At 45.7% G+C, this 23,568-nt stretch overlaps 1 protein-coding gene across 1 annotated transcript; it reads left to right on the top strand.

The window, feature by feature from the left end:
• Positions 1-1,672: 1,672 nt before the first annotated feature.
• LOC120847832 (probable ribosome biogenesis protein RLP24) lies at positions 1,673-22,918 on the top strand. Its single transcript, XM_040219728.3, has 5 exons — positions 1,673-1,854; positions 18,392-18,578; positions 19,210-19,273; positions 19,362-19,444; positions 22,770-22,918. The coding sequence occupies exons 1-5, from the start codon at positions 1,774-1,776 to the stop codon at positions 22,847-22,849; spliced, it is 495 nt and encodes a 164-aa protein (XP_040075662.1). The 5' UTR covers positions 1,673-1,773; the 3' UTR covers positions 22,850-22,918.
• The last annotated feature ends 650 nt before the right edge of the window (positions 22,919-23,568 follow it).

Here is a 23,568-nt window from a genome sequence, read left to right as displayed (position 1 = left end):
CACTCTCTCTCACTATAGTTTCAAGCAGCGCCGGCAGGTGACTCGTCGACCCGTGGGCACGTTCCAGAAGGCTCGTGCCGCCTCATTTACCACACGCGCAGAGCTCCAGCGAGGTCGCACGTGCAGAAAGACCATGGTGTACCGGGGTGTCATGGCAACATGATAATTTTTTTCGCTCTCGCACAGTTTTGTTGTTTTGCCGCCAGCGACACTGTCAGCCGCGGGCACGGTGGCAGCGGAATGATGCAGCCTTTCGGATGCCCTTCGAACGAACACTATCTGATTCCTCGCGCCGGGCGTTCAGCCCCGCCGTGTCCACACCTAAAGAGTGTATCTTACACCGTGACCATGGCGAACTTCCACCAGCTCGCCTGTGCACTGACTGTATTGTCACCAGTCTCTTGTTTTATAGGTTCCCAAAACCACAAAGAATTCAATGTACAACAAATTGAGACGTCGCCCTGTCTATTTTTTGTTTCTTCTACGTTTTGATGTTTCTTCTCTACCCCAGTCTCAGGTTAATTCAACATGGTTAATATTCACCAGCTTGCCTGCACCCTTACGATTTTTTCTATGATGTAACACTTTTAGGGCACTTTAGAAGACCTACGAAAATTGGTTTCTCAACATATCGTGCTCCAAGTTACTACAGAGGTGTGAGCAGGTGGTGTAAGTTTACAGTGAAAGAATCAAGGAATGAACTTACTTCCTTTAAAATAAAAATAAATAACCTGTTCTGGAAAAGGGGTGCATGTCTTGGGGGTTTGTTTTATTTGAGGTTGTTTTTTTGTTTTTTTTTGTGGTTTATTAATTTTTCCAACAAATTTTTTTTTTTTATATGTAGCTTTTTTGTGTACCAAAAAAAGTCTGCATTGTGGCCTCTGATTATGAAAACAGGACATGCACATGGGATTCCCCAACTTCCAAGCAATATGTGTGTGTGACCCAAAAACCAGGAAAATGTTTTGGTATTGATAATTAAAAATGAAAAACCCTAAGTTTGGTTCGCTACAGTCTGTTGTAGGTTAAAAAAACCGGGACCAGGCTCCTCCAGCAAAAACCTTCACTCTTTTCACCTTAGCAGAGCAAATGCTGGAGAGGAGGCGAGGATGGACTCGCCTCCTCTACAGCGTTCGTTCAGCTTAGAGTTCAGCTCAAGTGGAAAGAGTGGACGGCTTCGCTGGAGAAGCTGGATGGAGGACCTAGTTGTGGTGGCTGTGAAGGCTGTGTAGGCAGCAAGCAGCCGAGTCAGAGTTCCATAGAAAACTGACTGATTTTAAAAATCCGAAGAGAGAAAGGGCAGTGCCTGCTCTTGGCTCGTGCAAACGGCCGAACGCCACAGATGAAAGAAAGGAAAGTGAATTCAGAACCAATCTCAACATCGCGATTTCAGTGTGTGTAACAGTACATGTTTTCGTGTATTTTTGTGAAAGTTATTGTTTACATGTTCCCATTCGTTAAAACGTATCTTGTTAGCCACACAATCTAGGTGGCGCTAGCTTCCTTCCAGCTTCTTTTGCTACATGAATTGCAAGCACTGATTAAACCAATTAAACGTCAAAAGCGTAGAGGTAAGAAATATTAAAACTAAATTAAGAACTGATATATTCACAAAACGTCAGATTCGCACTTTTCTCCGCGCCCCTGGCTTTTGCTTGAGTTGCCCCTTTCACTTTCCGCTTCCGGTCTCTACAGGTCTCTCCCTCTACATTCTCTCTGTCAGGAAAGCACGCGTGCAAGCTTGCCGCCTGCGGAAGACGCGTAGCAGTGAAAATGCGTATCGAAAAGTGCTACTTTTGTTCGTCAAACATCTATCCGGGTCACGGAATTCAGTTCGTGCGAAATGACTGCAAGGTACGTGCCTCTCAACCTTACGACGCCTTCGGCGACACGGGAGATCCATGTTCACCGCGTTGCGACGATCACACATTCCCAATCCCTTTGCTGACGACGATAATGACGATAATTATTTCTGGAGAAGGGGAACAAGGGGGGAAAGGACAAACACAAATCTCTAAACACAGCCAGGTAACTGGTGCGCGACCGAAACAGTCCGCGTGGTCCTGCCATCGAACCAGGGACCTCTCCATTTCCAGTGGAGCGCTCTAATAGCCGCGTCCCACTACAGCGACACACGACAACGAGCGACAGACGCCGACAGACCATCAACTCTGTTACGTCACGGCGCGGTGGTGGCTCGTCGGGCGCACTTCCGGTCTGGGGCTGTGGGCGGAAGTCCCCATGTGAGACCTGTATTCCTGCGTTGTTTTGAAAGGAACCAGACAAAAACCTGCCTTCTCGTCAAAACGCCGCGACTGGGGCTGTGCCCAAAGAGTCGAGGAAGGTTTAAAGACCAGTTTTCATGTGTTAGGTTCGTCCGAGAACGTGGATATGTGCCGTCAAAAGGGAAAACCAGACGCCGTTGACCACGATTGCTTGAGCTGAGTTCACGGATACATGTGGCCATTATTTGTTTTAACATGGACGCCGGAAAACTGTCAAGTTGTACGAACCACCTGCGGACTATGTTCAGTGCATCTTCAAGTTCAAACGGCCGCCTGATCGTTCAAACTTTCGTCTGCTCCTTCAGACGTTTCTGCTTGTTGTCTGCTCTTTTAGACGACACCGGCCTGTAGACCAAATGTTGGCCTGGTATTTGCGATAAGAAGTAAGTGCAGGCCTCAAAAGATTTAAGTTTGAAGGTTGGTCAGCAGGCTCAATGTAAACAATAGATACGAGGAGATGTTGATCATTGTGACCAGTGGCCATCACTGACTTGTTATGCCTGATTCACTTGGTTCGATTCTGCTTGCGATTTTCAATATCGACGTCGACCATCTTAGCTACGGTTTGTGCTTTTGCAACCCGAGTGACGTTGCAACTGAAAATTGCGAGCGAAATCTCATCATGCGAATCAGGCTTTAGCGTACATTCTGCGGCGTCCACGCGGATTTAATCGCCGCATGTCACATTATTCACACGAAGTTTTGCGGAGTAACTTGTGGGATCTTGCTAGCTACCAACTAACACAGGTACCGATGGAGTAACCAAAAGGCTATCTCAACAGCGGCGGCGATCTCAAAGGAGACATCAAACCTAGTAGCCCGCGGTCCCCACATCTCCGCGGTAATATAGACGACGTTTAGGGCTACATTACTGCGGGTCGGTTCGATTAATTACCTCCGTCGGTGCCAATGATCTTCTATCTTGTCTCACTCTCTCGAATATGGCGGAAGAGAAGACACACGTACCAGAGTATGGACAGAGTCCAAGAGCATTTATTAACATACTCTTCTAAATTAACTACAATGTCCCCATCCAAAATGCCCCCCGCGCCGACAAGGTAAGAAAAGGTCCTTACCTGGCCAGACGCGGGGTTCCGGAAAGCCAAGATTGGGGAAGCGTCGGAGAAGTCGCCGACACACGTCCTATCTCTTTCGCGGTCACCCGAACGAGTTCCCTCCCGAAAGCGGGAAAAGTCGAGGCGAAAGCCTCCTCGCCTGTCAGCAGTGATCCGCATCCGAGCGGGGGAACGGAAATCGGTCCCCCCGAGAGAGAGTGAGAGGATAGTTCCCCAAGCCAGGCGGCCCTCCGCCTCAAGAACAGGTCAGAGCTCACGGTGAAGGTGACCGAGCGTTCCGACCCGCGGCCGTTATCACAGCCATCGCGGAAGGGAGACCAGAGGAATCCCCACATCGCCCCCTCCTTAAAATGGTAGGTGGGTCTCAATAAAGAATAAAGGAGGCCCACCTGCTCTCATAAAATAATATCGAACCCCCAACAAATACACGCGGCACCCAGCGCGCGTCTTCACAGTGTCTGCCGTCAACAGCTGGCCCGCAGGACTGAAGACCCGGAAAGTTCAAGTCCCCAAGCACTTGACAGTCGCCGCCACAGCCCCGCAGAGCATCACAAACACCGTGCCGATGCAGCTGGACGCAGGTGTCGCGGTACGAGCTGGCCAGCAGCGGGTGCAGTCAGGCAGTCGTGAAGTCGCTTGTCCTGTGCTCTTCTCTCATGGTCATTGTCTTTTTGCGCGCTGTTTCCAATTTCCTACACCAAAAATACCAACGACCGCTGCCCACCAGCGGAGACCAGCTGGGGAAGTCCCAGACACGCCGCCCGGAGGTTTCGGTGCCATCTCGGCCGCAGTGGGCTGGTGAAGGGGGGGTGGATGACCTCGGAGCAGACCTGCGAAGTCGAAATGCGCCAGCAGCCAACACGCCCAGAGCCAGCTGCAGACCTCCCTAAAGGGAAGAAAGGGCGCCGCAACGTCCAAACGAGGGGGCGCGCGCAACCGACGCTCGCCTGCTTCGGGCCGCAAAGGCGGCAGAAACGGGCAGGAGCAAACGACAAACAAAACCCTCAAAAAAGGTGGCCAGTTTGTCAACGGTGACAGGAAGGCGCTCAGTAGGGAAACGGACCTGGCGAGCGGCCAGAGGACATATGCCAGAGTTACCCGCTTTGAGACCGGAAGAAGAAGCCATAAAAGGGGGCCCCTCCGTTCGAAACGCGTCCACAAACCAAGCAAACTAATGGAGTTCACTTAATGTAGACACCGGGGAGAGAGCTTCTAGGAAAAATGCCGAGTTCTCAATCTTTTGCGCAGGCAGCTATCGCAGAGGCTGCCTACAATACCCGGTTTTATAGTTACCGGAAGAGTCCGTTGACTATAAGTGGCCAAAAACAGATAACAGTCTGCAGCTGGCCCGTCATCTGAAGTCGAGGTAAAGGGATACGGGGACTTCGAAGGAGCGGATCGAAAGAAACCGCCATGCATGTGCGTCTGCGAGCGGGGAAGACGCAAGTTCCCGCGCAAAATAGCCGCCATCTTGCTCCCCATGGAGGAAGACAAAAGGGGCCGCAGCTCACACGCTCAAACTTGCTAGCTTCGCCAAATATGTGAGCTAGCTAGCTTACCGAGCCTAGAAAAACATGTCTTGCACTCGATATGGCTTGATCAAGGGCTCACAACAATGTGGACCCTTCTTTTGAGGCAAGGCCAGGTTTCAGAGCAACGTAACTGCTAAGTGTCTTAGAGTTGCTTTTCTACCTGGATCACGCAAGTCTGACAGATATCGCCAAAGGGCGCTCTGGCTACGTGGCGCCTGGGTTTCAGAGCAACATAACGTCCGAAAGTCTTAGAGTCACTCGTCCACCCAGATACTGTCACAGTGCGCCTCAGACCGCGTAGCGCCACTACAATGAACGCAAAACTAGTGTCGTTCTTGGAAAATAACAACAGGCTGCAGGAGTACGTTGGCATAATGCAGAAGCAAATCTTTCCCGAAGAAAACCCTCCGCGCCCACTGCAATACCAGCAGTGAACACAGCGCGCGCGTCAACAGTCTGCAAACTGCTTCTCGACGCCGACGGTTACGCGGCCTGGCTCCCGGAGCCCGTCAGTAGCAGTACCAGCTACTTATCGACGTTACTGGCAGGCGTACCGTCCGACTCTAAATGAGTGTCCGCGACTACTCCGAGTCAAAGAAAACGCGGATATTTACATTCCCAGATTGCACTGCTGATCCTTCGCTACTTTTTTCTGCCAAGCCTCGCTACCCGCTGGACATAAAAGTCCACCCGGTACTCAAAAACATCATCAAAACTTCTATTTACATTTTCCCTTCAGGACAAGTTGTTGGTGGCGCGCAAAGGAACCCAAATACACACAGGTGAAGGGTTCGCCTCAAGCATGGAGAACAAAGGGTCTCCCTCAACAACGAATGTTGCTTGACGAACGCAAATTCAAAACAGGAACGCGCGTACGAATCACACTGCGCTTGCTCAAAAGAGTGGCACTGCGGGTTGCCGACTCGGCATTAATCGCTCAGCCATATGTGGCGAGATGAGGACGCGCGTGGTATGGGGCGATCAAAGGCAAGGATGGTCGGCAAATAGACCTTTTCATCCTCCAACGCATGGGCGCTGCCATCTTGGAATCACGTGACGCGGCAGCCATTAGGTTGCTTCAACTTGCTGCTCCGCTCTCCCCGAATACACGAATACAGCGGATGCGCTGTATTGGTGTTTTTCGTCGCGTTTCACCACGCTTCATTGCCTTACTTCGGAAACTAGTTCGATGCATCTACTCGGCGACTAAAACATCACGAGGGTTCAAAGGTCCTCATGACAACTGAGGTTTGTTTACTAATAGTGGCGGAACATTCTCAGTAAGAAGCGCGTATATTTATATCGCGCATTTAGGATTGGAAGACGTCAAGAATAGTCAGCGCAAGGAGACTATCTGTATGTCCTGAAAGTATCGTTCTTTGTATTCATAATATATCGAAAACAGTTTATTTTGATTATGTGAGGAAACTCGCAGAGGAGATAGACAACGACCGTTTAACTTGTATTTCATCTGAGGCTAGAAGTAATGGTACTTCAACATCAGGCGATTTGTTTGTTCATAATATCACAGGTACATGTGTATGGGGTACTCAATCCTTTTTTTTTTTTTGCGGTGTAAACATTCGGTTGGTTGGTTTACTTATAAAGTTTAAGAAATTGTATACCATGCTCGCTCCCATTTCGACAGTCATTTAAGTGATTTATTGATTATATTTAGATAACCAGTGCCATCCACTTAAATAAAATTTATTTTAATACAAATGTACGGACTTCCCGCATAAGAAACTACCACAGACACTTAACAGTAGCGAGATTTAGAATAGCATACACAAAGATATAACGTTGTTTCTATTCGCAAATCCAAAACGCGGTTTGTGTTCGACGCATGCGCAATAATAACGACGCTTTTTTTTTTTTTGCGTACGCTGTTTTAATTGTTGTTTGTATCTGGGTTCCCCAAAATTTGACTTCAAAAAAAAAAAGAAAAAAAAAAAAAAGCCGTTTGCTTAATAATTACGTCAGTCCAAGATTGTCGATGGCGAATAGATGTCTCCTTTTGGTGGCTGGCGACGCCAAAATTTACAAAGTGAATCTGTTCAAACAAATAAATATTTGCCCACACAGGTCCGTGAACTGGTGCCTAGTGCTAGAATTCAGCCAAACTTTCCGAGCTATTTCTCCTCCTGCGCCCTTTAATTTTATTTGGCCAATATTGCGGAAGACAAATGCCAGATTTAATTTGACGGGCCAGTCACTTAATCATATTTTGAGTACCAAATGTTCATATATAAATAATTTATTTCCTAGGGCCAATATCGCGAAATGCTGCTTATGAGTACTTTAGCAGGGTTGATAATTTAAGAAATGTCCTACTCGGCCTGTCAAAACATGTTCGAGTATTGAATTAAAAAAGAAAAAGAGGCTGAGACTTCTTTTTCTATTATCTGCCTCATTACACAATACGTTTTTAATCTGCGAAGTTCACTAAAGGTTGGGTGCCCACGAAAACCAAACGGTGAATAGTAAACTTGCGAGTTCATCTGTTCTGGCAGATTCAGCACATTGCTAATCAAGCTTTCATTATGCCTCTTTACATTACGTGTTAGTCTCTTCATCAGTTTGTTATTCTGGAAGCTTCTTTCATCGGGTATGGCCGTAGATGATGGTAATCTTCCCTATACATGAGTCAGCCGTTTCGCAACTGACCATAATCAGATGCATCAAAGGAGTCGGTAAAAAAAGCCCGCAATTTAGGCTAAAATACACCTTGTAGTCCTCAAACTGGCTCAATACCACGGTTTCATTTGTTGTGTGCTACAAAAAAAATCATCGTAACACAAAATTAAGCAAAAACAATGTAAAACAGCAACTTAGCCGCCGTTCACGTAGAAACCGAAACCAACCAAATTGAAGCAACCTAATGGCGCCGAGTGCATCAGCGCCCTCTATCCACCGGTGAGGCAACTACTAAAATGAAAATGTCTATAGGCCGCACAAAGGGACGGAGGCCAGGACCACCATAAAGGAAGCCGTGGCCCCACGTTGGGCGCCATTTTATGTGGGATCTTGCTAGCTACCAACTAACACAGGTACCGATAGAGTAACCAAAAGGTTATCTCAACAGCGGCGGCGATCTCAAGGGAGACGTCAAACCTAGTAGCCCGCGGTCCCCACATCTCTGCGGTAATATAGACGACGTTTAGGGCTACATTACCACGGGTCGGTTCGATTAATTACCTCCGTCGGTGCCAATGATCTTCTACCTTGTTTCACTCTCTCGAATATAGCGGAAGAGAAGACACACGTACCAGAGTAAGGACAGAGTCCAAGAGCATTTATTAACATACTCTTCTAAATTAACTACAATGTCCCCATCCAAAATGCCCCCCCACGCCGGCAAGGTAAGAAAAGGTCCTTACCTGGCCAGACGCGGGGTACCGGAGAGCCAAGGCCGGGGAAGCATCGGAGAAGTCGCCGACACACGTCCTATCTCTTTCGCGGTCACCCGGACGAGTCCCCTCCCGAAAGCGGGAAAAGTCTAGGCGAAAGCCTCCTCGCCTGTCAGCAGTGATCCGCATCCGAGCAGGGGAACGGAAATCGGTCCCCCCGAGAGTGAGAGGAGAGCCCCCCAAGCCAGGCGGCCCTCCGCCTCACGAACAGGTCGGAGCTCACGGCGAAGGCGACCGAGCGTTCCGACCCGCGGCCGTTATCAATGCCATCGGGGAAGGGAAACCAGAGGAATCCTCACAAACTAGCCTCGGTAATTTTGCTGAGGCCGCTCAAGTAGTCAGACATTGCCAGGAAGACATAAAATCAACAATTCCAATGCGAAAATGGGCAGGGGGTCACACTTATGCCGACAACATCGCATTTCAATGGTTTGTTTATGGGCGATGGCGAGCTTCTTGCCCACACTCCACCGCGCATGTGCGACGCCTGTGGCATCCACTAGGGGTGCTCCAGTTTGTTTGTAAACATGAGTTGGTGTATATACTAACTTTATAGGAAAAAGTCCGCCATTTTCGCATCAGAGCCGTATTCGCTACTCCAGCGACCTATAGGGGGCGCCACCACCAAACAAACATTTCGGCTGGGAACAGGTCGCGTCGGCTTGGCCACGCCGCCTGAACAGGTGGCACATTCAATTTGACAAATTTTCCTTTGTTTAATGCCCTATTTTATAGGTATTTGTACCGCGACGGTTAAGTATAGCCGGTACACATAAACTAGCAAAGCATAGTTTTGTTTTCCCGGTGCTTTTTGTTCTTTTCATGTCAAACTTTTGTTTCAGAGATTTCGTTAACAACTGAAACTATGGGCTCCAGAGAGACGGTAATAGTCTCTAATCAGTTTTGATCAGCTAAGGAAAGCTGCAATAACTACAGAATTGTTCCACCGAGTGTAATTTTCAACCAACTCACATGCCTTGACCATGCGACTTATCTGTCCGCGATATCGAGCTTTTGTGTGTATCCGTGTTTACGAAACAGCTCCAGGTCGTCTGCTCGGTCAACAACACAGGCTGCAGAAAAATTACGAAAATTAAGCAAGCGCTTCTTGAGGCAAGGAGCATGTTAACTCGCTGGCGCCCCACTAAGCAGCTGATACTCATACTTCAATTCAGGTTTTAGTAGCAATCAAGAAGTCATTTTGACGAATGTGTGGGTTATGTATTATATTACGTACTACGTCCCACTAAAGCGATATTAGTATTTTCTTCAGGTTGAAATATGAGCTTAGTTGACTAGCTATAAGGTGAACTGCTGAAAAAAAGTATTTTTGACAGACAGATATATACCACTTAAACTCAGCCAAATGGTTCTAGCCGGCAGCACGGAGACAAATGGGGACAAACTGACGAGAGTCTTCATCGGAGCTTCATACACAACCTCTCTGCATTGAACTTGACTTCGAATCCTGAACGGAGAAATTGAGTATCTTTTGTCCAGGCAACCTGAGCAATGTAGACGTATATTGCTGCTGACTTCGACGGGGTATAATATAAATATTGGAGGCGCGATAGATCATAATGTTATTAATCGTATGCAGCGAGCAGGTTTTCTGGAATTAAGGAATGGCGAAATCTGTTTAACTTCTTCGGTGTGGTCCAGAGGCTTTTTCGCTGAAAAGCAGCCAATATGAATAGCCAACGCACCAACCGGCGTGGGTGGCTCAATCCTGAAGCTAATCAAACACAACCAAATTCAAGAAAAGCAGCTATCAGCTTTCCCATTCACTTGACTGCAACATTGGTGTTCCCTCCAGTGAAACACCTCGTCTGTCGTCCTCAGTCCACTGTTCTACATCCTTATAAGGAAACCACTTATCAGTTACCAAGTAGTAGTCACTTTGAATGTGATTCGAGACAGACAAAAAATTAAAACATTTTTCCATGATTCCTCTTTATCCAAGAAATCGAAAGCACGCGACCGTGTGTTATGGAGTAAACGGGCTTCCAAACACATGATGGAAGGAAACAATTTACTGAGGCTTCACCTCACTAATGAGCACTCAGGCAAACTTAATAAATATTCAAACCTTTGTCAAATTACATTGTTCGCCACCACGCCGACAACTCGTGTCTGTCAAAGCCGCCAGAGACGCCGAGAGTTGTAAAGCGACCTGTTCCGTCTGGTTCCCGGTTTTCCCGCTTGGTGGCGTCCGTTTTGCTGGAGTCACGAATATTGGGAGAGTTTGGCTAGTGGGTGTGGTGACGAAGGTTCCGGAGAGGAGAAAAGTGAAGGAAAGGGAGGAGAGTGCCGAAGGAGCGAGAGAGGAAGAAGGGAGCAAAGAGGAGATGACCGCCATTTTGACGCAACGCTGTTGACGCGGAGCACTGTTGAGGCTACGCGTCGTATGCTACAAGCTTATTTCTTTTTCGCCTGAATCGAAATTTGCGTTCAAACGTGGAGAAACTTAATTTGTTAGCCTTTTAAGCCACCGAGGAATAACACCATGTCATTTCTTGCCAGAGCCTGCCAAATAAACGTAAAGAACCGAAATTTGGATGTCAATCCCATGCATTCCGCCGGGCGAAAGAATGAAAATGGCGGCCCTCTCCGCTCAGTTGGGATCGGCCAAGAGTTCACGCGCATGCGCTCAAGCCTCTTGCTTTGCGTCGCGGGCTGATTGGCTCACTGGGAAGGGGGATGTTACGGCGGCGAGATCGTAGACTGGCCAAACTCTCCCCATATACGGCTCTGTTTCCCATGCATTCTAGCTGCCGCAAGCGGCAGAGCATGGAGGCAGACCTTTGGTGTCCCACACATGGTTCCCAACAACCTTCGATTTCACGAATATAATTATATCATCAGAGCAGTTTCATGAACCTCAACAATCCACATACTTACCATTGGAAAGACATTCGCGTTCGTTTTGAAGCTTTCTTTTTGCATAGCGCGCAATTGTACAGCCTCGTGTCAACGCAAAACTTAACCAGATAACCGGCTTCGCGGGTGGGCTGGGTGGTGCGCGAGTGGTTGCACCCCAGGAATACGAAACCACGCAACCACCAGATTTCCGAGATTTCGACAGAAGGGAAGTTAATGCAGCATAATGAGTATATTGCTTTTTATAAGCGTTAGAATAGCTCAGAATTTAGTTTACAACGCTAAATAACCACTGTTTATTTTGCTGAGAGTTTTTAGTCTTCGCATTACCATTGCAACTGTCGTCCTTCAGCTGGCAACATTGGTTTCTTTCTCTTGTGTTTTGTCGCTCTCTTTTGCAATCTTTCACTCGGAATTCCAGATTTCGGCGCATAAGATTTGCCACTCCTCCTCACCCACCTTTACCTTCCTGCGACAGACAGCCTGTTTGTCGGAGTCCGCCGTCCCACCTGGCAAACACGACGCAGAGCTTGGGGACAAGGAAACTTGTTTTCTAGTGGGACTGGAGTTGTCAACAAACACTTAAAAAAAACACAGACAGATTATAGCGATGCGGTTTTCGTGTTTTGCTCTTTGGGCGTAAAACGCGCCGACAAACACGGTGAAGGTGGAGACGATTTCTTTATTTCTTGATCAAAGCTTCAGCTTCTCTTCATTTGCTGTTGCCGACTTTCCGCAAACAGTCGTGACAATCGACACCAAACTTTTTCGAACTAGAATTCCCGAATAGTTCTTTTTTTGGGTGTTCAAAGCATTTTAGTTGAGAGCCATGGAATTTCATGCCGATTTTGAGGATGTTGATATCCGAATGATTGAGGGTAGGCATTTTTTTGGGGACAGTACGGCATCCTGATTATTACAGAACATGATGACAAGTCTCTCGTCTGCCGGAATGGCTTGCCGCTGCACATTGTGTCCTACTTCGTGGTGAGCGGTCTTACTTTGGTCAGTTTTTTTTAAAATTTGTTCTTAGCTTGGCGGATTGTGCATCCCACGTGGCAATATACCACAATTAGAATTCACTTCCTTAAAAATAATTGTCCTTTTTTTTTTTGTAATATTCTTGAAGTTTATTGGGCATATTTTAGTGTTGTGTGAATATTCTAATAGTAGTTTCGAATATTACGCTATTCGATTCGAGAGCATTTGTAATATTCGTGCTTTTCGAAGTGTTGGCAACCTCGAGTCGCATGTTTGTCCACTGTCTAAAATATGTAAGAAACAATTTCTAAGATCAAAAATATACTCATACGTTTGGCAGAACGGTAAAAATATTATGGTGGGAACTCTCAAATATATTCATTGTAGTCATTTCATCAACTTTGTTTAAAAACGAGGAAAAAAAAACGATCAATGAGCTCCAGCAACACCTGCGCCATCTTTGCCAATCTTGGTGCCTTGTATTCCAATAAATAAGTCATACATGAATTAATTAAGGTCTCATTCTCACAAATCAGCCCACTTAATAATTGCACATCTGCAATAATTATCTTGCATGCCACTTTGCGGCCAAGATTTTTGAACAACAAGTATTCAATAGTTGATTAGAAAATATTTGGCCAAAATCACTATTCGCTTTGAATTCGATTCAAAATCAAAATCCACTATTCGCACTACCCTAGCATATTTACTTGTTTGTCAGAAATTAGTAATCACCCATTTTGTATATTAATGACGCCACAGATATAAAATCAGAACATAGGACACCCCAAAAAAAAGAGACAACAATTTATTGGCAGCTTTACTGTGTGCCGTCGGCAACTCCATCAGATAAAGAGGTTTGTTTTTTGCAATCTAATATGAATAACGGTCTGTGAACCATTTCAGCTCCAAATATTGTGTGGTGCTTGATAGATACGCAAGTTTGTCGATGTAATCAGTGTCGGCTACACTGTTTTCTTTCTGTTCATTTCACTAATAGAACTTTTATTGCGAGAATAGCTTCTTCCTGTCGTGTTTATTGTCTTCACTCCGTCTTCATCGTTTGAGCGGTTTTAATGATGTACGACGTTTACCAACTCGCCCGATTCGCTCACTACTTTACAGAAGACTAGTTCTTACATAGGCCACGAGTAACGACAGTGACACTGTGCAGCTTAGAAGGCCATGGGTGGCTTGCCATAGAAGGGCACAATCACAGAAAGACGTGTGTAAAAATCAGCACAAACATGTAGGAAACGTGCATGCCCATGGAAGTAAGAAACCTCGATATCCTACCGACCGTTCTATCCTGTTTTCAAAGGTTAACAAATGCTTCAAAGAGAATTTCAGGCATTGCGTTGTTGCACATGCGCTTTCGGGTTTTCGGCATTTACGGTCTTGCTTTTTTACGCTTTTAAGGCAGTCATTATTAAGTTTTCAAACCTTTTCCTGTTTTTCGAGTTCATAAAGTTTTCAGTTTGGCTTTCATTTCCTAGAGCAGTGGTTCTGAACCATTGATGTCTCGCGGACCACTTGTGGATCGGCGAAGATGATGGAGGACCCCGTTCGTGTTAAAGGGAAGGGAAAGGTATATGTTAATTATAATAATGATTTAATAAGGGGATGTAACAAAGGGCTAGTGTGAAGTGGACTTCTCTCGTTGACATACACACCAGAAAACTCACCCGAAAATTGGAATGTTTCTTCTGAAACATTCTTTCAACCTGAAAAAAATACAACTTTTATTATCGGGCTTGACTGATGAGGCAGGGCTTCGCCGACCCCTAAATGCCTTTGCGGACCCCAAAAGGTCAGTGGACCCCCATTCGAGAACCACTGGAGTAAACCACAAAAAACACTTGCCCACAATTATTAATTTGGGAGAATAAGCTTAACCAAATATGTTTAACAAATATAACAGAAGAAGACATTAATGAAAAAACGGTTAAAGTGCAGGCGAGCTGGTGGATATTTACCATGATGGAACTTAACCCGAGACTGGGGTAGAAACAGAAACTTAAAAGTTTCTTTCCGGACAAGTGGATGGTTTGCCCCGGTTCGTAGTATTGCTTGAGGGGGCGTCCCTTTGCATTGTTGTCTTTGGATCTTTTTTTTTTTTTTTTTTGTGCCTTTGAATGGGGCGTGTTGAGTGTCTGGGTGACCTTGTGGTTGTGAGTATATAAGGATGTGGGACTAAATAAATCTTTTAGCTGCGTTTGAGACGTTCTCTTCTTCACTTGTCTCTGTCCCTTCTACTTTTAAGTTTCTGTTTCTACCCCAGTCTCGGGTTAAGTTCCATCATAGAAAAAGACATTTTCTTTGAAAAAAGAAATTTCTTCGAAGGAAAAAAAATTGGGCTTTTCTCCGATACACTTACTGGCCGGTGAGCTTCTCTCCGCATGTGCCAATTTTCGCGGTGGGCTTTTCTACGGTGAGGGTGAGCTTTTCTCCGGGATTCACAAGGGTGGACGGCCTGCATTTTAAAGTTATGATGACAATGCAATCAATGCAAAGGTGTGTTTGTTTGTCCTTTGTCCCCCTTATTCCCCTTCTCCAGGGATAATTATCGTCATTCTTGTCCAGCTCGCTTGCACCTTTGCACTAATTGCCTTATCATCATAACCTTAAAATGCAGGCCGTTCACCCTTGTTGGTGTTCGACTGGTAACAGCTGTTAAAACCCGTTTGCTCTACTGACGTATAGCTCCTGGTTAGCTCAGTTGGTAGAGTGCTCCACTGGAAATGGAGAGGTCCCTCGTTCAATACCAGGACCAGGGGGGATTTTGGATGTCACCCACCAGTTTTACTGTGTTTGGAGATTTGTGTTTGTCCCTTGTTCCCCTTGTTCTTCCCCCGCGCCCACACACAGGGGGCATCTGTGAAAGCAGGTGTTTTGAGAGTGGCGTCTCCATGAACCCCGAGCCATGCGGGTTCGCCCCCCACATCCAGTGCCTCCGTAGAGCGCAATAATTTACTTTTATCAGAATTTAGTGCGCTACTCTGGTACTTTTTAGATTTGGGTATTTGGTACCGTACTCGGTTACTTTTTAGCCTGTTTTTCAGTAGCTTAACTTAAATACTTTTTTTTTTTTTGTACAAGTCTGCTCTTGTACAAAGCTTCGGAAGCCAGAAGTTGGAACGCTGCGACGTCAGCGACATTCGTGTTGACTCATGCTTTCGGCCTGAACTCCTACGGCCAACCAGCAGGATCACGACAGCATGACACTCCGGCTTTTGTGAGGTCAATTGTTGCCACTCGGGGACCACTTGGGATGTATAGACGGAATACGACGCTAAACACACCGATGGATGGATGGATGGTAATGGCTATACCCTTTGTAATGGGCGGCAGCTTGCGCCACCTAGCCTAACATTTCGTCATCCCTTTTTTTTTAATTTGTATGAATTTTTTTATAACAGACCCCCTACCCTCTCTTTTAAATTAAATTTATTGCTTATTTTTATCTGCATTTTTTTTTTTTTTTATCCTTCCCTAGATCTCTTCCACCAATCTTCCAATCTCCTCTTGGTTACCGCAATTCTTTCCCTATCCATTCGTCCATCCATGTCCGGAAAACCCAGTGGCCCCTCCAAACCCGTAGTCATCCCCCCCAAGAGGGTGGGACAAAGCCCCGTGGACCTTAAAATTACATGTTCTATAGTTTCCCCTTTGCGGTTGCATACGTCACACAGAGTGTCTACTTCCTGGAATTTAGCCCTATACGTTTTCGTTCGTAGCACCCCTGTTCTAGCTTCAAACAACGAAGAGCTCCCCACTGAATTATCACACAGCTGTTCCTTCTTTATTTCTTGTTTTTGTGCCCTGTATATTGTTAAAGCTGATTTCCCCTGCATTCTCTCTTCCCACAATTTCCTCTCTGTTTCCTTTACTCCCTTTTCTACTGATATGCTCTGATCGGCTCCATCTCGTTGAATGTATTTAAATCTCAGCTTGCGGGTTCGGTTTGTCCACTTAGTGTTTAGACTTTTCCTATACACTTTCGTTGCCCACCGTGTATCCTCATTTTCAGCTAGTGTTTGTTAAAATTTTACTTTACTGATCGCTTCTCTACTCTCGAAAGATGCCCAACCCATATCCCCCTGTACTTCCTCATTTGGTGTATTCCCATGTGCCCCCAATGCCAACCTACCCACACTCCTTTGCTGTATCTCTAACCCTGCCTGAATTTCTGACCTTCACAATACCGCATTCCCAAATGACAGTGCTGACACCATGACTCCCTTCTATAGACCATTCTATTTAGCGCTCTCTGGGCGGCACCATTTTGTTCGACCGCAGCGCCCTCTCCACACATCCGGGAAGTTCAGCGGGTTCGGCGGGGTAAAAAGAGAGAGAGGGCACGCGCCCGACTCCGCTAGCAGACGACAAATCGGGAGGTTGCCGTTCTCCATCTTTGGGCTGTATCGGCGGGCTCTACCAAAAATCGAACTCTCGCTCGTGGCTGCCATTGTGAAGTGGTTTGCGGTCTTAGAATAGTTATGGCTACTCCAAAATCAGCCCAATAGCTCTCTGTTGTTCTATTTTGCTGAATGACCAACTAGCATACCTTTTTTTCGTTACTTAAATAGCAGTTGAGTCAGCCGGCAGTACTACCCTCAACTACTGCGTGTATTGCGGCAGGAGAGCACGTTTTATTTATTATTTCAGACTTCCACTCATGGTCCCTAAAGGCCTACACCAGTACGAACTTTGTATAGTAAAAAAGGTACAGCAACCGAATTTACTTTTCGCCAAAGAGACCGGCCAATCTGAAACAGTTTTCCCTATTTTTTTTTTATTTGCACGCAGGTAACTGTGAAATTGGACCCTGTGAGTCTTTTTATCTAGCATTACGCGACAACTGGCATACCAAAATCCGCGCATGTGCGCTTGAAAGTTCCAAAATGACGCGATTTTAAACAGAGTTTGCACGCCAGGCGGACGCTAGCTACAGCCCACTCGGCGGAGCTGACGACATACGGGGTGAGAGGGGGAGTGCATTTTTTTCTCTTTTACCCTCTCTGCTATGACCCTAATGGAACGGTCTATACACCCCAAACGACTTCATATCTGTTATAGTTTCAGAGTGCCCTGTGTTTCATGATAGCTGAATCTCGTTTCCCTTTCTTTATTACAATATCTTCATGTTCTTTTAGATACTTGCTTCCCTAACTTAACCATACTCCCAGATATTTGTACTTTTCTACGTGTTCTATCACTGTGTTCTGTATCTTCAGGGGTTCCCCCTTCTCGTTGTTCAAAACTCCCGTTGAATTTTAGGCCTAAATTGTCCCCTTCTTTGCTGCAAATCCTGATCAGTTCCTGTATTGTCTTACAACTTCCTGATATGAGTACAACGTCGTCTGCATACATTAACCCTGGCAATACTTGATCTCCTATAAGTCCTTCCTCCATGTAAGTCAGGTCAAAACCTAGGTGGCACTGCTCTAATATTTTTTTTTCATCTCACTGAGGTATATCATAAAGAGCAGAGGAGACAATTGGCAACCCTAAGTCCTCTTTTTATTGCTGCTGGTCTTGTAGTTTCGGTCTTCCCATGTTAGAACCACACTATTCTCCGTATAAACCCATTCTAGAAACTTAACCATGGTTCTCCCTAGCCCATATCCCTTTAGTTGGTCCCAGGGTCTTTCCTCATTCACATTGTCATATGCCCCTTTGATGTCCAAAAATGCTACCCATAATGGCCTTTGACTTGCCATTGCTATCTCTATGCACTGAGTGATTACGAATAAGTTTTCATCTAGTCGTCTACCCCTCTTTTAAACCGTTTTGAAGCGCCCCCAGAATCTGCTTTCTCTCTGCCCATTCTCCCATTCTTCTTTTTACAATTAAAGGTATTACAACGGGAAGCGACATCACGCAGGCAGATTTCGGATGAGAACAGCAGCAAAATGCCACGAACTCGCACATCACGGGAACAGATACCGCAGATCGTGGATGCAGCCAATTCACTTGTCACGGCGTGATAAAAGCTCGGGAACCCGAGCATTTATTTGCGGCACATGCCGGTACCGCAGATTGCGCAGTTGACGCTATTCCTGCCGGACATTGTGCGACCGATCGGGGGAGGCGATGTTTTGGAAGTTTTGTGTTGGGAATGTTTTGCCAGGAAAACGGGTTGGGCAATCTCCTGGGGTAGGACATTCGTACAAAATTTTATGGCATTTGCGTCGTCCCAAACCCTCTCATCGCCCCGGTTGCAGATCTTCAAGTTCTGCCGGTCCAAGTGCCACAAGCTGTTCAAAAAGAAGAGGAACCCACGCAAGACGCGCTGGACCAAGGCCTTCCGTAAGGCGGCCGGCAAAGAGCTCACCGTGGACCCCGCCTTCGAGTTCGAGAAGCGCCGCAATGTCCCCGTCAAGTACAACAGGGAGCTTTGGCAGAACACAGGTACCGCCGCTTGGCAGGTTCACCAGAGACATGCCAAGTGACTCCGATGAATCTGCCAAGATACTTCGATTGAAACAATGCATTCAATATTTAACAGTGTCGGCCCGCTGCGGCCGTGCGACGGGCCGATATGACTAAGCACGTGCTCCATCCACCACCTAGCCTTATTTCAAGGCTAGCTTGCACAAGCTACCGCCCGTTACAAAGAATATGATTGATATCGATCTATCCATCTGACGCAATGGGGCAAACATATCACCCTGGTTCTGGCAAAAGAAGGCGAGGAAAAATATAGTTTGCTGGTTTTGACGCGAAATTTCAGTATTATGGCTTTTGCACCATGAACATTTTGCGATTGTGCAAAAATACAATGCACAACATGCCTCGTACTAGGTATTATGATAATGTTTGTAATCTTCATTAGTCCAGGAAAAAAAATATAATGCATGGGAAAAGAGTTTGCATGATTTTTCATTGTTGGAGATCAGTAGGTGGGATTGTAATCTGAAATTAGATATATTTGTTAACTGACACCTATTAAACAATATAATACCGAAAGCAATTTTTTAAAACACTTTTGTGCACCTCTAAGGTGTAATAGGTGAATTAAAGCGAGTGTTTGGCATTGCAGTGAAGGCCATACAGCGTGTGGAGGAGATCAAGGCAAAACGGCAGGGGCATTTCATCATGAACAGGTAAGCCGCCGCAGCCTCGTCACCTTGGCTCGGGTGTGGTGTGCCAGCATAGATTTAATGTTTGGCTCTGTTTGTGTGTGTGTTAAAGGCTGATGAAGGGCAAGGAGCTGGACAAGCAGAAGGACATCAAGGAAGTCCAGAGAGACCTCTGCCTCATCAAGTCTCCCGCAGGTAGGGGCTCTGGCACGGTTTATTTTTGTATTTAACTTTTCGATAGTTGTAGCCATATGCAGGGTTGTCGAGATAAATCCGAAAAATTCACCATATTTAGGAAAACACGCAGAGGCAAAGATGAAATGAGTACCGACCTTTCTGTGCGCTTTGCTCGGTCTGCCGTAACGTCTGCCTGGCTGGAAGATTATCTGAGCGTCTCGGCAATGCTGCAAACTCTTTTCTTTTAGCCATACCGCACAATAATTTGCTTAGGTGACTTTCCGGCGCGAAGCAATTCAAGTGCAATACGGCCGTTTAGCCTCACTGTATGGTTGACAGACAGTATCTGTAAAAAGTCCGTATTTATCTCGACAACCCTGTACAGCGTATCTCCCCAAAAAAACGTACTATACCCGTTTTCACCTCAAGAAAAAAGCAAGTTTTGCGCATTGTTCATACGCGGCACGAAGTAGTTCTTACGAGATTTGGTTGTCGGATGAAAAAGCGATGCTTTTGGCATTTGGAACATGTGCGTCTTGATAAGACAACATAAAACTAATCTACAAATCACCTACATCTCAATTTTTTTACATAAAGGGGGAAATCAGTAATGCTCCGCGAGAAGCCGGACTTTTTTTACTATGGTTCTTGAGGTGAAAACAGGTATAGTGTCTTTCTTGCCGCAAAAATAAACTACACGTTGCCGAACCATCATTCTCAGCCCAAATGTAGCGCTAGCGGTCTGGACCAGATGCCAAAGTTTAAAAACTAGCCATTATCTCATTCAGATTTCATAATGGCTAGTTTAAAAACTAGCCATTATTTCATTCAGAGGGTAGCCGAGTGGGCTAGCGCACACCAGCTCGGAGGAGCGAAAGCTTGCACTGCAGAACCCAGGGATCCTGGGTTCAATTCCTACCCCTGCTTGTTTCGATCTGGATGAGCATCGTACCGGTGTGCGGTCATCTATCACTACTGCATGATGCATGTTAAAGACCCGAGGCTAGCGGTTGTACTGCACTGACCAAATTTCCTATCTACAGCTGGGAGTCAAGTCGCCCGTTGAGGCAGACTAAGTTCTAGGCTGTATAGACATACACACACCCCAATTTTTTTTTTTTTTTTAAAGGTTATAAGTAGTTTTTAATGGTGAAGGGCAAGGAGTAGGGCCTGTTTTCGTACGGGGCTCTCGAGTACGGAGCTCTGCGTACTTGAGAGGCTCTGTCGGCCGCCATTTTCCCATTGAAAATTTCAGAACACCACGTATAACTTTTGAATGAGATAATGGTTAGCTCTGAAACTTTACCATCTGGTTCTGACCGGGTGGAGAATGAGCATTCGGCGATGCGTGGTTTATTTTTACAGTGAAAATAACCCTGTATAAACTTGTGGGGGGAGACACACCCCATATGTCCGGTGGCAGTTGCGCATTTGAAAATTTGGACCTACCGTAAAATCCCGAGAGATGCCCCACCCTCGAAAGATAATCCATGCGTAGTTTTGGCTTGATTTGCTATATTTCTTCAAAACACCGAAAGATAGCCCACTCCTAGTAATATTAGTGTTGGGATCAATGATGGCCTCGGCGAAAATGTGGCTGGTTCGCTATGGCGGGATATAAGCGAACATTGCTGACTGAGAAATACAGTCATCTTTGCATCGTTGCCCCTCGCCACCATAACAAGCTTGGAAGGGGCATGACCTAAAAATAGCAATGTTTTAAAAACTTTTCTCGATTGTACACCGAAAGTTAGCCCACTCCATATTTTCAGCCGATTTGCTCTTGATGTTAGGTGGGCTATCTCCCGGGATTTCACGGCAATTGCGAAACTGCCTGCACCCGGGGAAATGTTGCTATTTGTTCCGTCTCTGGGGAGGTATAAATGTTGGATGTACACCCTCCTTTACCTTGCTGGAACTGTTTATAGTCCAGAAGTTAGATGCTCCGTGCACACAATACAAGCAAGATGATTACTCACTGTGGCAGTGGTGACAATTGGAGTGCTGGCTCTTACAATTCAGGCTTTTAACGCTTCTCAGAATTAAAATCAGGATTAGAGCTCATCATCCGATGGAAAAGCTCTGTAAAGTAACTTATTTCCTGGTCTACAAGCTTCACTGTTGTACAAGTTGCTCGGCGTTTTCACGATAAATGGGGTGTATGAGTCCCACCTTTGCAGGAGTCTTATTTTTTTGAAGAGTCAGCATGGCAAAACTGCATTGGTCGATAAGCCCATGTTTGTGTATTTGAATCACGGTATATGCGCAGGTGGGAGCCAGTTTCAATATTCTCACTAACAAATCAAACGAGAAATATAACCCCCACAAAAAACTCCACACAGTATATGCGCGGGTGGGAGCCAGTTTCAATATTCTCACTAACAAATCAAACGAGAAATATAACCCCCACAAAAAACTCCACAAAAACTGTTCATACTTCTAAAAAAAATTTTGAGAAGTCTCACTGTTGTATAGAGTGCACTGCCAAAAAGTTTAGAAAAATATTTTCGACTAGGACACCGGAATATATGGTACCTCCGGTTCGGAGTCTGGGACCGCTGGAATGCCGCGGAAGAAAACATGCCTAAATGAAACTCGATGAAAAAAGCGACAATTTTTCGGCCTCAATATTTCGATTTAATGTTTCTTAATCAGGACGGCTTGCAAGCATTGCACACCCTTTCAAGCACATTTACAGCACAATTTCTGAGGAAAAAAAAAACCCGACCGTGAAAAGGTTAAGTACCCTCAGGGCGATCAGCATTTCAGAGGAAAGTATGACAAAGAATAAGAAAAAAAAATACACAGTAGAAATCACATTTTCTACAGAAAGAAAAAGTTTGTTGCATGCTATAACGCGTGCAGGTGTGGCCCAGTTGTGCCATTTTGATCAATTCTAGCTGGCGTGCACCTTGCTGCGCCCAAAGGGAAAAAATCACCGAACTACACCTAAGCAATTTGTGAACAAATTGGTTTTTGGAAAAGTTTTGTTTTTGTCTGGAAATTGTAAAAATCCAGTGAGGTTTGGCATTCACAAGCCAATCAAAGTAGGTGAGTTGGTTCATTCTTAATAATTGGTGAAAGCACAATAAACAAGGACAGAGACAGGCAGTAGAAAAAAATGAGTGCTGAACTTCAACTAAACATTTATCGATAGTTGTTTGGTTGAAGTTCAGCACTTGTCCCGTCTACTGCATATGCAGAGCGCAAGTTCGTCTGCTTCTTTTGCCGGGGTTGTGGCGACGTCCGGCATGTGTAAATTGAAGTGCAGAGAGCCACAGCATTGCACTTGCTGTGGCACGATGTTCACACGCACGCCTCCTTTTTTTTTTTTTTGACTCAGCAACCCTCAAAAAGATGGAACACCAAATCGTGGAGGTCATCGAGGAGCATTCGGACCAGGAGGAGATGGTGCAGGAGTGACCTTCCTCGTGTCACCCGCCACAGGAGTCATTCGCGTACACAATCATAAAGGTTTATTCGAGATGTTGAGCTGTTCAGCCCCGTGTCGTTTCTGCGCTTTTTATCTAATTTAATTTACCGACCCTCAATGCATGTAGCATTAAAGAGGGGAAGTGGGAAAGCAATAATTAGCCAGTATACATCCAAATGTTTTTTATCTCGATCCTACGGAATGTAAATCCAGGGCATTCTTTGGGGTTTGTGGTGGACATTTCTTTATTTTTTTGGTTATAGCATAGTATTTTATTCCAAACTGTCCTTTTTAACTTAGAATGTGTTGTATGGCTGGCACTTAAACATATCCATTTAGGTACCAGACAATGAAAGTCAACGCTTGTCTCATCGTCGTTTGGGAACCAGTGTTTGCCAAACTTCTTCCTTGAGTGCGTTCACGTTACTTCTGGCTGGGGTAAAAGTTCCCGTGTTCAGAAATACAGCAGCGCTCTGCTCTGTGAAAAGAACACGCTCCGGGCTTCCCCGGAGAAAGAGCGTAAGGCTCCTTTGCTGCAACGGGCCAAGATAGTTACGAGTGCTTTGTTCTCTTTTGACACGAGCTCGCTCTAGGGCTCTGTTCAGCACTGCCGCGTTAAAAGATCACAATCGGCAATCAGAAACAATAGAGGCTGGGAGGCGAGTGGTATAGGTTTATTAATTGCATTAGAATTGGTACCAGGGATGCC

This window comes from Ixodes scapularis, unplaced genomic scaffold, assembly GCF_016920785.2.
Source record: "Ixodes scapularis isolate PalLabHiFi unplaced genomic scaffold, ASM1692078v2 PGA_scaffold11__112_contigs__length_91849675, whole genome shotgun sequence".
Lineage (NCBI taxonomy): Eukaryota > Metazoa > Arthropoda > Arachnida > Ixodida > Ixodidae > Ixodes > Ixodes scapularis.
The sequence above is the reverse complement of the archived record's forward strand: the minus strand, read 5'-3'. Positions and strand labels throughout refer to the sequence as shown.

Excerpts from the sequence above, each read along its gene's own strand:
- LOC120847832 (XM_040219728.3), top strand. The coding sequence starts at position 1,774 with ATGCGTATCGAAAAGTGCTACTTTTGTTCGTCAAACATCTATCCGGGT. Across the intron at positions 1,855-18,391 it reads TCGTGCGAAATGACTGCAAG|ATCTTCAAGTTCTGCCGGTC; the intron begins GTACGTGCCTCT and ends CCCCGGTTGCAG. Across the intron at positions 19,445-22,769 it reads CCTCATCAAGTCTCCCGCAG|CAACCCTCAAAAAGATGGAA; the intron begins GTAGGGGCTCTG and ends TTTTTGACTCAG.